Source organism: Egretta garzetta, unplaced genomic scaffold (genome assembly GCF_000687185.1).
Source record: "Egretta garzetta isolate BGI_Z169 unplaced genomic scaffold, ASM68718v1 scaffold179, whole genome shotgun sequence".
NCBI lineage: Eukaryota > Metazoa > Chordata > Aves > Pelecaniformes > Ardeidae > Egretta > Egretta garzetta.
In genome coordinates this window covers 1,537,356-1,550,315 of record NW_009270001.1, presented here as the reverse complement: position 1 = coordinate 1,550,315, position 12,960 = coordinate 1,537,356, and the positions used below count along the sequence as shown (strand labels likewise).

Here is a 12,960-nt window from a genome sequence, read left to right as displayed (position 1 = left end):
CTGGTTTGCTCGCCCCAGCCTAATAGGGCTCCCTCTCTCACACGCAGCCAGAAGCTGAAATACCATGCTCGTGTCAGAAAGCTTTATTATTATGGAAAAGATTGTACTCATTAGATATTAATTATACCCAGCAAGAGCAGGTCCAGGAATCTATTTGTCTCTGCTCACCGATTAAATTTGCCCAGCTTTTCAGAAGAGGGTTGCAAGCTGTAGCGTTAGATCTGCGTAGCCCGCTCCGATTTATTACCATCGAGGGGTCTGCCGAGGTGAAGAGAGGTGCAAAGGCTGGGAATTGGTACCAGGGGTGGAGGTGGCTGGTCACGGCTGCCGTGGAGCAGCCCGTGTTGGGGCTGGTCTCACCTAACTTGAGATACCTAAAAGTTAGGTGCCCTAATCCAAACCCCATGGGTTGTCTTCGTGGTCAGGGATGACCCCTGCTCATCCCCTGTCCTCATCTGCCTCTCTGAGGGTGCTGATCTCTTTCCCCTGACCATGGAGGGAGTCGAAGTGGCAGGCTCTTGGGTGGCCAGCATTTGGGGTGATAAATCATAGAATCGTTTAGGTTGGAAAAGCCCTTTCAGATCACCAAGCCCAACTGTTCCCCTACCCCTGCCATCCCACCCCCAAACCCTGTCCCTGAGCCCCTCCTCTGCCCGGCTGTTAAATCCCCCCAGGGATGGGGACTTGACCCCTTCCCTGGGCAGCCCCTTCCAGTGCCTGACAGCCCTTGTGGGGAAGAAATTTTTCCTGATGTCCAACCTAAACCTCCCCTGGCACAACTTGAGGCCGTCTCCCCTCGTCCTGTCACTTGTTACTTGGAGAAGAGACCAAGACCCACCTCGCTAGTAACGTATGATAATTAGGATGGCTCCAGCCTCGGAAAGCCCAGACACTGTCATGTCTAAACATGTGCAACTTGGTTGTGGTCTACACTGATGCCAAAATCTGCAAACCCAAACTAATTACATCCGCAGTTAAATGGCCCTCCCAACTCAACGCATCTCCCAGCACATTAGAGATGAAGCCTCCTTGGCTCTTCGACCGTCTGTTTTCCAGCTCCCTCTGGTCCAACTGTGGTGAGCTACCGTGGGGTTGAAAATATCTTGTTACTTATTTAAGCTTTTGTCCAGCGAGTGGATGGATGCAGTGAGCTGTGGATGTGATCCACAACCCACCAAAATCAGTAGCTTCATTTTCTTCCTCCACCCTCCCTTCCTCCCTTTTTTTTTCCTGAAGGGACAGAGATCGTGCCCTGCTTTCTTTGCTACTTATTTTGGGGAAAAAGAGACGTGTAGCTTAGGAATCATCCATGGGGTGTGACGTGGCCCCTTCAACCCCCACCCCCACCGCCCCGCTCATGGCCGCGCAGGCCAGAGGTAGCCAATGCCCACCTGGTAAAGCGGACTTCACAGATATTGCACATATACGGCTTCTCTCCCGTGTGGGTCCTCATGTGCCTGGGCAGCTTGCCGGCCCCCATGATGACTTTGTTACAGATGGGACATTGCTGGGATGCCTTGGGCTTTATCTTCCTCTCTTCCTCCAGGGGCCATGGGGGAAAAACTCCTCCAAACTGGGTAGCACTTAGGAAGTTGAGATAAGCGCTGTAGTCAGTCTCTGCCTTAATATGCCCTAAGGGAGCTGCTGGGGTGTTGGTAAACATGTCCTTGAAGAAGTCATTAGGGAAAGGAGGTGGAGGCAGGTCTTCCTTCTCCTCCTCTTCCTTGATCTTCCTCTTTTTGATCACCAGATCCAAGGGGCCGTTGTCTACTTGTGGCTCCTCGAGCTGGGGGAAGGAGCTAAAATCGCCGTTCCATAGATGGGGGAAGAAGCTAGGGGCAAAAGGAGAGAGAGCTGGCCTCCTTTCTGGGATGTTTGCCTTAGGGTACAAGTTTTCCCTTAGCAAGGACTCAATGGAGAAGTCTCGTATCACACCCAAGTGTCCAGAGGAGTTATTGGCTGGGTAGTGATTTGGAAAGTCTTTAGGTGCTTCTGTATATGCTTCTTCAGTAAGATCAGACTTAGACGGGCTTTGGTGACAGCTTACTTCTTGGACATCGGTTAGGTTCTCCTGATTGACAAAATCTTCCACTTCCTCCTCCTCCTCCTCTTCCTCCTCCTCTTCATCTTCATCTTCGTCATCATCTTCGTCCTCTTTGTCATCGTCCTCTTCCGCCTCTCTGTCGGGCTCCATAATTTCAAGGCATACATTAATAATGCACTGGATCTCCAGCATCTTGGCAGCGCTGAGGATGTGCTTGACATTTGAGGTGGTGATGGTGAGGGTTGAGGTGTAGGCAAACTCGAGGATGGCAGAAAGTGCTTCAGGCTTGACAAAGTCAATCTCGTAAACATAGGGCTGGTCTGTTAAAGTGCCGGTAGTGAAGAGTTTTTTGAAGTACTTGCTGCAGGCAGCAAGGACGGACCGATGGGTCCGGTACTCCTGGTCCTGTACAATGAGGATGACATCGCAGAGGAGACCATCGTGCCGCTGCTCATTTAAACCACATAAGACTTCACTGCTGTGGTTTGGGAATGGGATCCCGATAAGATCTTCAATGCCATTGGCCATATTCTCATTTAGTGCCCTAGGACAAAACACAGAGAGTAGAGCATTAGCAGGGCATTCCCAATCAATAACGCCAAAATGACCCTGCCTTCTTTGGCTGTCCTCCTCTCCCTTGCCTTACTTGGACCTATGTAATCATCTCCTGCTTGCTCTGCCCCAGTGCGTCTCCACGGCACCTTTAACTCCTTCCAGGTCCTCTGTGATTAAACCTCTGCTTCCCTCCACATCTCTTCATCTCCTTCTTTGTCTCCATCCTTCTCTTCTCAGCTCCCACCCTATTCACCTTTTCACAACCACCACAAGCTCCCTCTTCTCTTTCACATCCCTCCCCCAGGAACCTCGTGCAATGGCTCCCCGTCACATTTCTTCCACATCCTCCAGAGCCAACATCTTTCCAGGCACATGTCGGATTTGCCCTGCCAGGAGCTATGCAGGGAAGGGGTGATGCTGTAGTGCTCCACACTGCCAAGTGCCAGCACCTACACTGCTTAAAAAAGACGAGTCAGGGAATGCCCATCTCATGTGTGCAATGGGTTTGGGGACTGGTACAGCTGGACGTCCCCAGTAGGAGGGATGGCTGGTCACGGCTGTTTGCTGCAAGCAGGAGAGGAGTCCTTACGGGGCAGGAGGTCTCCAGTTCTGTGTCCTCCTTCACGCCTGGAAGCTATCCCATGTCATCTCAGCCTGTGGACAACCCGCTTAGGGATGCCTTCCCAAGGGAATGGGGGAGGCAAGTGAGGAGCTGTGTGTCACAGCGTACCTAAACACTGAGAGAAAGACAACCGAGGAGCGAGGGCCCAGCTGGAGGTGGCTGGCTGGCTGCTATCTTCACCCAGGAGCTGAGCCTGCTCCTCTCCTAATCCTGTTTGGACATGTTAGCATGGGATCAAATGCCCTGTGCATCTGGCAGCCACCTTCCCCTGCTAGAGCAGCTCCAGCTTCAAAGGGAAATTCGGAAGTAAAAAGCCCACACCCAAAAGGAAAAACTTATTTTTTTTTTCCTTTTTTTTTAATCTGTAAGATGTTTCCTCTTTCACAGGGCTCCAGCAGCCCTTCCACATGAGAAATCCCAGAAAAGGAGAGCAACTTCCTCCAGCAGGCAAGGAGTACGTTAATCCCATCACCCACAGAAGACATCAAACAAACAGCCAGAACTCTGAATACACCCACCCTTTGGAAAGCCCCAGGACACAGAGCATGTGTTCATGCAGTGACACCTCTATGAGCCCCGGCTTGCGGTCCCGCTGCAGGTAGACGCTCGGTTCCCACACAAGCGGTTCATCTCTGAGAGAGCCCAGGGTGAGCCTAAGTAAAACTGCAGGCCCACTCCAGCCCCTTTTGCAAGGCTGAGACCATCAGGCAGGCTCCCAATCCCACCCTCTGCATCTCTGGCAGGTTCCCAATCCTACCCACCACCACCTCTGCATCTCTCCTGGGATCCATCGCCATGTCCTGGGTGTCCTTCCCTGCTCAGTTTCTGGCTGCTGCTGACTCCAAACCTCCTTCCCACCAGCTGTGGGGACCTGGTCTACCTCATGGTGAGGGGCTGGCTCTCACCCTACCACCTGCCTCCAGCCCTCAGGGGTGGAAAGAGCCTGCTCTGATGGAGGTTGTCCAGGGAAATCCTTGCTTCACCTTGGCCAGCAAGCCAGTGACCCTTGGGGGAGGCTGGAGAGCCATACAGGGGATCAGACTCTGCGGCAAACATTCCCGTGGGAAGAGGAATGCTGTCTCCTTTCTCCTCCCCCGTGGGGTCAACCTCCAGCCGAGACCTTGCAGATCTCTCCCCCACACCTAATCAGCACTGCTGAACACTCGCCGGGTGGGAGCCGGAGAGCGGAGGCCTTGGGAAGACGGTGCAAGCTAGATGGAGCACACCCCGGCGGCCCCCCCCCCCCAGCCACTTCCCCATGACCAGAGATGGGGAGAGGAACCGGGAATTACACCCCTCCGAGCCCCCTCAGCTCCAGCCCTTTTCAGCCAAGGGAGGATGCTCCAGTCCCTCATCCCCTGGCGTGCCCATTAGCTCCACGCTAATTACGTCTGTTGTCTGAAACAAATGGATTCATTACGGTGTGCTCTGCTTAACCATGTTAACTAGCTACGCTCCTCCACCAGCCCAACTGGCTCCGTATCAAACCTTCCTCAAAAATCACCGATGAAGGAAAGTAAATCCGATGTGTTCTTCAAGCGGAGTGTAAGATAATAAATAACCCCTGAGCCGGGGAGGAAGGGACAACTTCCTTCTTAGGGCTTTGTATCCTTCATAATAAGCACGAGCAATTAAATTTCTATTGCTGTATTTATCTTCTACTCGTTTATTTTTCTTTGGAAGGAGCCTTAGCGGTAAAGGAGTTCCTTATGTGAAGGAACGCATCTTCTGACGAATCCGGTTTTGATCTTTTATGGCCAGATCACCCTAAGTGCAGAAGATCAAAAAAAAAAAAAAAAAGCAGAATATTAGCCTACCCTGACAATTGTTTTTATAGAGGTTTTTTTCCGGACGCTCAACTCCCTCCTCCCTCATTTGTGGCTTATTCACTCGGCAGTGAGAAAGCAAGAAAAAAAATGGAATTAGAAGATCAGGGAGTATGTGATTATAAACTGAAATGATGCACAGCTCCCTTCGGTGGGAATGGATGCCTCTTTCCCCCTCCTGGTCCTCTCGAGATGCGGTTCTGTTAACCGAAGCACTTAAGCAAGCCGATAACTTTACAGGATGCTAGCAAAATTGAAGGTGATTCATGTCATTTAAATGGGGGGGGGAAGGAAGAGAAACAGCCCATTCATTTGCATATATTTGCATTTTTTTAACTTGCAGGGTGGTTTGACAGCTCCGGAGCTCAGCCAGCCTGAGAAATGACCTTATGGTTCCCATGCCCCCGGGGAGGTTGATGGCCACCGGCTGGAAGTGTGCTGAGGCTGATGTTTTCCTTCCTCCCCCTCCCTCCTCTCCCTCCTCCTGCGCTCCCCCCTTTCCCCTCCCCAAGCCAAGGGTGGGGTCCTCAGGAATAACAGGCCTAAAAATAGCAGCTGATGGTGACAAATGTCACCCGTGCATGCAAATTCTGAACGGGCTACAGGGAGTTAAACGGAATAAACCCCATTTTCTAATAGAAAATTACAGCATTGTTAAAATAAACCGGGGCGGGGGCAGGGAAGGGCGGAGGGCACCTAAAATAAATGTATTCTGCAGAGGATGTCTCGAAACATTTAGGGGCATGCTTAAAACTCATTCATTACTTTCTTGCCACCAAAAGGCCCATTTATAAAAGCATGATCCTGGGAGATGCTCTTTGGATCCAGGACTGCTTCTCCCAGCACTGCCCGCGGGCGCCTGGTGAGCCCTGCCAGTATTTTTAGGCACCTGGGGGTGCAGCAGGGAAAAAAGGGGACTGGGGGGGGGGGGGAGCTGAGCTTTGTCCCCCTTTTGGATGAAAATCCCTCTGGTTTTGGGAAGGCCGGTGCTTCGCCAGCTCAGGGCGGTGACCGCCACACCAGCGCAATGGAGATGTGCAGGCAGATGCAGGCAGGAGTCCCGGCTGCGATGCCGAGGTTTAACCCCCCTGCCTGCCTGGACGGGGGTGATGCAGCCCAGGTCCAAGCCAGGGACCGCGGCGATATCGTAAGAACTCCGCTGTGCGCAGACCCCAAGCTCATCCCAGGGCACTCTGCTGCTCAAAAGCCCCTTCTATTTTTTATTTTCCTTTTTGGGGTTGCTTTCTTCTCGTGGCTGCTTTTAACTTCGAGCCCCTTTCAGGACGATGCAGCCTCTGGAAACCAATAACGCAAAACTGAAATATTCAGCGAGGGAGAGAGAGAGGCGCAAGGCTCATTTAGCGTTGTGATCAGTAAAAAAAAAAATAGAAGTACACTCCGTAGATTAAGGGGATATATCTATAGAAAATAGATAAAGCGAACTAATATTGCCTGTATTCATTTGTACGAGTGGAAATGAAGGATTGCCACAGCTCGGAGGAGCCCTGGGAATGATGTGCCAGACCCAAGGAGGGACAGGATCCTGCCCCTGGGTGTCAGGATTGCTCAAAGCCAGGAGCGGGAGACCTGCGACCTGGGAGGGCTCCTCACCAGCGCTTCCCTCTCCCATCTCCTTCCTCATCTCCAGCGCCAACGCCCTGCGAAGCCGGGCCCTGGGGAGGAGATAAAGGCTGCCAGGAAGAGCCCAGGCTTGTGCAAGGCATGGCTCCTGCTTCAGAGCTCCGGCAGGGCTGGGGATGTCCCCGTCCCCTCCGCTCCATCCGAGGGGACAACGCTTCTCAACCTGAGCCTTAGCTGGGAGGTGGCAATTTTGGCCTTTAATTGCATGCTGGCATGTAGCATCATTGCTATTACAGGCAGCATTTTAATATTTGCATATTTTACTATCTGCATATTTGTATACATGTCTAGTTTTACATCTTTAGATATTAATATATTCATATTTTTGTATTTGTCGAGAGAGGAGCGGCTGCTCCCCCCCTCCCCCCTGTCGTGCTCGTTCTGCATTCAGGGTGGTGGAGGAAGGAAATGTCAAAATGACATTTTTCCAGGCAAAAATATGGGTGTCTCCAATTCTTCCCTTCACCCAACCCATGCATGGAGCAGGGTTCGGGGTTGAGCATCCCCCCCACGGCCGGGTCCTGCCACCCTGCCGCAGCAACCCGCACGCTCAGTCCCTTGGGACCGGGATTTGAGCTCTACATCTGAAGCATGAGGCCACCCAGCAAAGCATCCCGGAGATGGCTGGACCTGGATTTGGGGTGCTGAGCATCCCTGGCCACCCTGTGGGTGGCCTTCATTTCCACTCTTACAAATGAATACAGGCAATATTAGTTCACTTTATCTATTTTCTATAGATATATCTCCTTAATCTACAGAGTATACCTCTATTTTTTACTTATTGCAATGCTAAATGAGCATTGTGCCTCTCCCCCTTGCTGATATTTCAGTTTTATATTATTGGTTTTCAGAGGCTGCATTGTACTGGAAGAAGTTTGAAGTTAAAAACACCATCATCGAATGGTTTGGGTGGGAAGGGACCTTTAAAGCTCATCTAGGCCAACCCCCCTGCAATGAGTGGGGACATCTTCAACCCCACCAGGTTGATCAGAGCCACATCCAACCTGACCTGGAATGTCCCCGGGGATGGGGCATCCACCACCTCTCTGGGCAACCTGTCCTGGTGCTTCGCCACCCTCAGCGTAAAATATTTCTTCCTTCTCTCCAGTCTGAATCTCTCATCTTTTAAGTTTCAAACCACCACCCCATGTCCTATCACTACAGGCCCCGCTAAAAAGTCCGTTCCCATCTTTCTTCTAAGCCCCCCTTGAGCACTGAAAGGCCAGTATTGAATCAGCAGCAGGTCTCAATGTTTTTCCCCATCCCGATTTATTTTCTACCGCCAACTCCTTCCCTCCCCTGCCCGGGGCCCTCGGCACCCCGAGGGACAGACGCCTTGGCTCTGCTGCTTTGCTCCCTGCTCCTCTTTCCCAATCCTCACCTGCCTGCCACATCCATCAGCCCATAAATATACGTGGGTTTGGGTTTTTTTTTTTCCCCGCGTTTATTTGCGCCTTGTCGTAACGAGGCAATTAAGATGTGCATGTGAGATTACCCTCATCTGTCAAAATATTACAACTGCTTGCTGTGGGATGCACTGACCAGTGATCGATAGCTGCTTCTCCTTAGCTGTGTTGTCATTTTGGGGGTATAGGGATGCTGGGGCTCTCTTCCCACATCCACCCATTGCTCCGTGACCTTGAGCAAGTGTTCTGTAAGTGTCCCTGAGCGGAGCCACACATGGTGACACCCCACCCGACACCAGCCCCATGGGGACAACATCGATGCCTTGGCCAAGCGCTTGACTCCTATTTGGAAGACGCCTCTTCTTTCCTACCAAGAAGGAGTTGGGAGCCCTAAAAACCTATTTGAAAGGCAGGCGGAGAGGTGTTTTGGTTTTTCTCTTTAATTAAAAAAAAAGAAGAAAGAAGGTGTAAAACCCCAAAAAGGCAAATATTTCCTTAAGCACACCTCCCCTCTGAACATCTTGTCTCCAGAAGAACATGTTATTAAACCACCCACCCTAGTACCTAGCGTTTCTCCCCTCCGGCAGGAAGGTGGGGCAGAGAGCGCTCCTCGCCTTTCAATCACTTCCCTCTGAGATGCCCGAAACGATGAGGAAAATGCGGTGACACCAACCACCGCCTCCCTCACAAGGAAATCACTGGGTTTTTAAAGGAGATGAGCCACTTTGCAGACCCAAAGATGATGCTGTGGGAGGGAACCGGCTCGCTAGCAATAGCACCAGGGGTTTACCACCGGGCTGGGCACCTGCCCCAGCCTCTGATAACTGGGACCAGCCTTCCCCTTGGGACCAGTCTTGCTTGAGGAGTACAGGGTTGAGATGGGAAAAGTGGGGGGGTTTGGTTTTTGAGTGGTACGTAATAAGTTCATCCACCCCAAACTGAGGATCCCTCCTCAAAAAAATCACGGATTTTGCTTAGATCTGGATGATGTAGGCAAGGGCAGAGATGCCTTGGCAAGGAGGGATGCAAAGAGGGTCACACTGGCCATGGAAGATGCTCGCTTGTAGCAAGGATGGGGAAAAAGCCCCGTAGGTGGCTGCAGAGGTGTTGTCACCCCACACAGCCGCTGGCAAGGGAGCAGCTCCATAAATGGAACAGCAGGTCAGTAGAATTTAAGAAGATGCTCCATAGAATGCCAGTGCCAAGGCTGCCTACAGCAGCCAGCCAGAGCCCCAGTGACACCAGTTGACACCTCCCACTGATGCCGGGAAGAGAGGGATGGCCAAGGAGCCCCGGGGGGACAGCCCAACACTTTTTGGCCAGCCTCCACAGAGCCAAGTATGCGTGAGACGGCTCCTACCTGAAGGAAGAGCCCCGGAAGTCGAGCATGGTTTGATCACATAATTAAAGTCGTTACGCTTCAGAGATTGAGATTGCACGGGTGACCTTCAGCCTGGTATTTCTCCATCACCTACTGGACTTTTCAGTATTAATACTAATCTCCGAACAAAATCCTTGAGCATACAAGGATTTGTCCTTATCAACATGGGGCTGGCAAGTTAAGGCCATGTGAACCACATACATTTAGACATACTATATAAAACTGACTTTTTTGGGGCTGGAACTATTCATTTGCTACAAGCAGGCCATCAGAAAGCCACCTTCACCTGAAGCCCCATCAGGGAATCCAAAATAAAAGGTGTTGGAGAACCACCTCCAGAGTGTCCCAACGATCCTGACGACATATTTAAACCCTTTGTCATTTCAGTGACAGCCACTCTTCCCAGTTTCCAAAATTCATACTGAAGTTTAGCTGTCCAAGCAGATCCAGGGTACATCAATACTAGAGATCTGCTCTACTTCTCTGGTACAACATCGCTTGGGAAGTACCAGGAGGACTATGTGCTTAAGAAGATAAATAGTGATTACAGGTGCCACTCTCAGCAAATCTATCCCTGCAGGTTAGCTCCAGCTACTGAGAGCATACACCAGGCACCTTGCACTTCAACAACTTGTTTAGGTACAGATACAGTCTGGCGAAATTGCAAATTGTGAATCAAATGCTCCCCTGGTGAGCTGAACGGTCGGGTGCTACTGGTTGCAATGGGAATTTGCTGCTGCTCCGTGACCACCAGGACCCAACCCCAGTCCATGGGGTATTTAAGTTAAGGCCATTTTTCCTGGCCTCAGCTCCTCTATGGGCTTGTTGCTCAAGTTGGCCCCTCCATTGGCATGTGACGATGAACAGGTGAAAATCCTCTCCTCCCTCCCTCGTCACTCATCATGGCACGCACCAGGTATCCAAAAAGCCCCAGCATCCCCTTAGATCTACCCCAAGGTCTCCCACCCTGGCCTGACCTGAACATGATTTTATAATGAGCTCCCAGACTCTGCTATGAAGTTTGGTGGATCAACACCTTGCCTCTGGGCGAGCCCGCAGGGACCTGCCACCCAGCAGCTCTGCATGCTGTGGGACTAACGCTCAGAAGATGCCATCACGCTACCAGGACCAAGCCCCACGGCTCTCCTATTTCCTTGAAACCAATTCTTGGACCCCAGATAAATGCAAACAGGAGCTCTGGCAGGGCCAGAGTAGAGTTCAATGCCTCTCATAACGGAAGGGCCATGTTTGCGCTTTGGTTTCTTCTTTCCAGCTTCTTTAAATTACCCAGCACACCTCCCAGTTTCAGAGTCTATATAAATCCCCAAAATCAGGAGCTTTGGGTCACTCCTGGGTGGCAGCCTGATTAAGTCTGAACACCGCACAACAAGTCCCATCTGATGTGGTGAGCATCCAACCCTAAACATTCTATGATTCTATTATTCTATCTGATGTGGTGAGCGGGGTTTGGCAAAGGGGGATCCCAGTGATAAATGGTCAAATAAACATAAACAATTAGTGGAACTTCATCGAAGGCAGAGTCTTGCTCCAGATGGTGTTTTGAGGGCTTTATCTACACACAAAGTAGGGGCAAATTAATTAACCACAGGGTCTAGGCAGGTACTGTGGGAGGGCGCTTTACAGGGTGGTCACATCTGACCCATCTGAGCAGCTCCTTGGAGGTCTGGACTTCAGGGGTTGGTGGTCTGGGCACCAGGTCCCTTCTGCTCCTCTCTGCTGTGGTTCCTGCAAGGCTGGAGATGCTCGGTATCCAGCTAATTATGGAGCTTTTTCTTGGAAACCCAAGAAAACTTTGAAACTCAGAGGTGCCTCTCTACCCGACGCTGCGTTAGCCTTGATGCTCTCCTGGCCACGCTCCAGCGTCCAGGGACTTTTAACTGTGGTGTCACTGGGACAGCAAAAAATCCTGGCTGAGTATCTCCCCTCCCTACGTATCTATACGCACACACATACATACGCATTATACGTGTGTGCTCGTGTGTGCATAAAATCCTGCAGGAGGGGGAATACATCAAGCAAAAAGAGAAGAGTTTCCAGTCATCCTGTGCAACCGCCCCATTTCTCACGGAAATTCACCCACACGTCAAGCGACGCGTCCCCCCCTCCCACGCTGGGTTCCGCAAAAAAAAAAAAACCCACCAAAACACAACACCAAACCAAAAAGAGGGGAAAAAAAAAAAAAAAAAAAGGAGAGCGAGAGGAAAATCCCCACCAGAGGTGCACCCACGCCGGAGCTGGCCTGGCTGAACATCAGGTTGAGGGTCCCTCCAGCCTCTCTGACATGACCTGGATGAGGGTCCACCAGGGACATGGCATTGTTGGTGGCATTTCTGTCCATGTGTTTGCAGCTGTATATACATATATACATATAATATGATAATACATATAATAATACATATAATATGAGATATATATCATAAATATGATATAGAAATATATATACATACATATCTACATATATATGTAGATATAGGATACATCCCTACGGGTGCACACCATTACAACCCCACGAGCCCATCGGTGGCGGACACCTCCTTCTAGCACAGCCTTAAAAATAGCAAAAAAAAAAAGTTATTTCCTCCCATTCTGAGCTCTCCTGGGAGAACAGGCAGGCCCCTTTGCTCCCGCTCCTTCTGCTTTTTCTCCAGAGCCAGAAAAAGGAAAAGAAATTAAAAAAAGGCTCCTATTGAGCGGCGCGCACACACTGGGTGGGTTTGCTTAAAAAAAAAAAAAAAAAAGAAAGAAAAAAAAAAGAAAAAAAAAAAACCCACGGCGGAAAAATGTGCCCAGCTTAACCATGGAAAACTGGTTTGGCAGGCGTCCCTCCGGAGTGGACAGGATTGCGAGGGACTTGGACGCGGATCCGGGTAAGGCTGTCCCCAGCTTGCGCGAAAACACAGCTCCAAAAGACAATAAAATAAATTTTGGGGGGGGCTCCAAAAAAGCAGGGGGCAAAGGATGGGGATCCAGCTCCCCCTTTTCTTCTGTCCCCTCGCCCCCTGAGAGAAAGCCCCTGACGGGAGGACTTTGGGAGTAAAAAGAAAAGGGTCAGAGCACCAGCGCGTTAAATCAGAAGCAGATGTGTGCCTGCTCGCCAGCCTGAGTCACCGCGGGAGGGTGGGGAAGGGGGGGGTTATCGCTATTTTGGGGCTGGGTGTGGGGTACAGAAAACAATGCGAGGAGAAGGCGGTGCAGTGTTTGAGCAGGCTTAATATCAGCTCGGGAGCAGGTACAGGCAGGCTCCAGAAAGCGGTGGGTTGGGAGGTTCAGCTCGGCGGCGGTGGCATTGGCAGCGGTCACGTTCCACCCCGTGCCCGGGCAGGGCTGCTCCTCCAGACCCTCCTCGGGCTCCCCTGCAGCATCGCTGGGCATCCCCACTCATGCACGTCCCTATTTGGGGGAGTTTCTTGCATCTCCCAGCATCATCCCTCCTGGAGGAGCCCCCATCCCCACGCATCAGCTAA

The 12,960-nt window shown here is 51.2% G+C and overlaps 1 protein-coding gene across 1 annotated transcript in view; it reads right to left on the bottom strand.

Moving 5' to 3' along the window:
* The window catches only part of ZBTB7C (zinc finger and BTB domain containing 7C), an 82,985-nt gene that overhangs the window by 8,120 nt on the left and 61,905 nt on the right, over window positions 1-12,960 (bottom strand). The window contains exon 3 of the mRNA XM_009647711.2: window positions 1,392-2,588. Coding sequence (XP_009646006.2) covers window positions 1,392-2,588 — 1,197 coding nt within the window. The remainder of the gene's footprint in view (window positions 1-1,391; window positions 2,589-12,960) is intronic.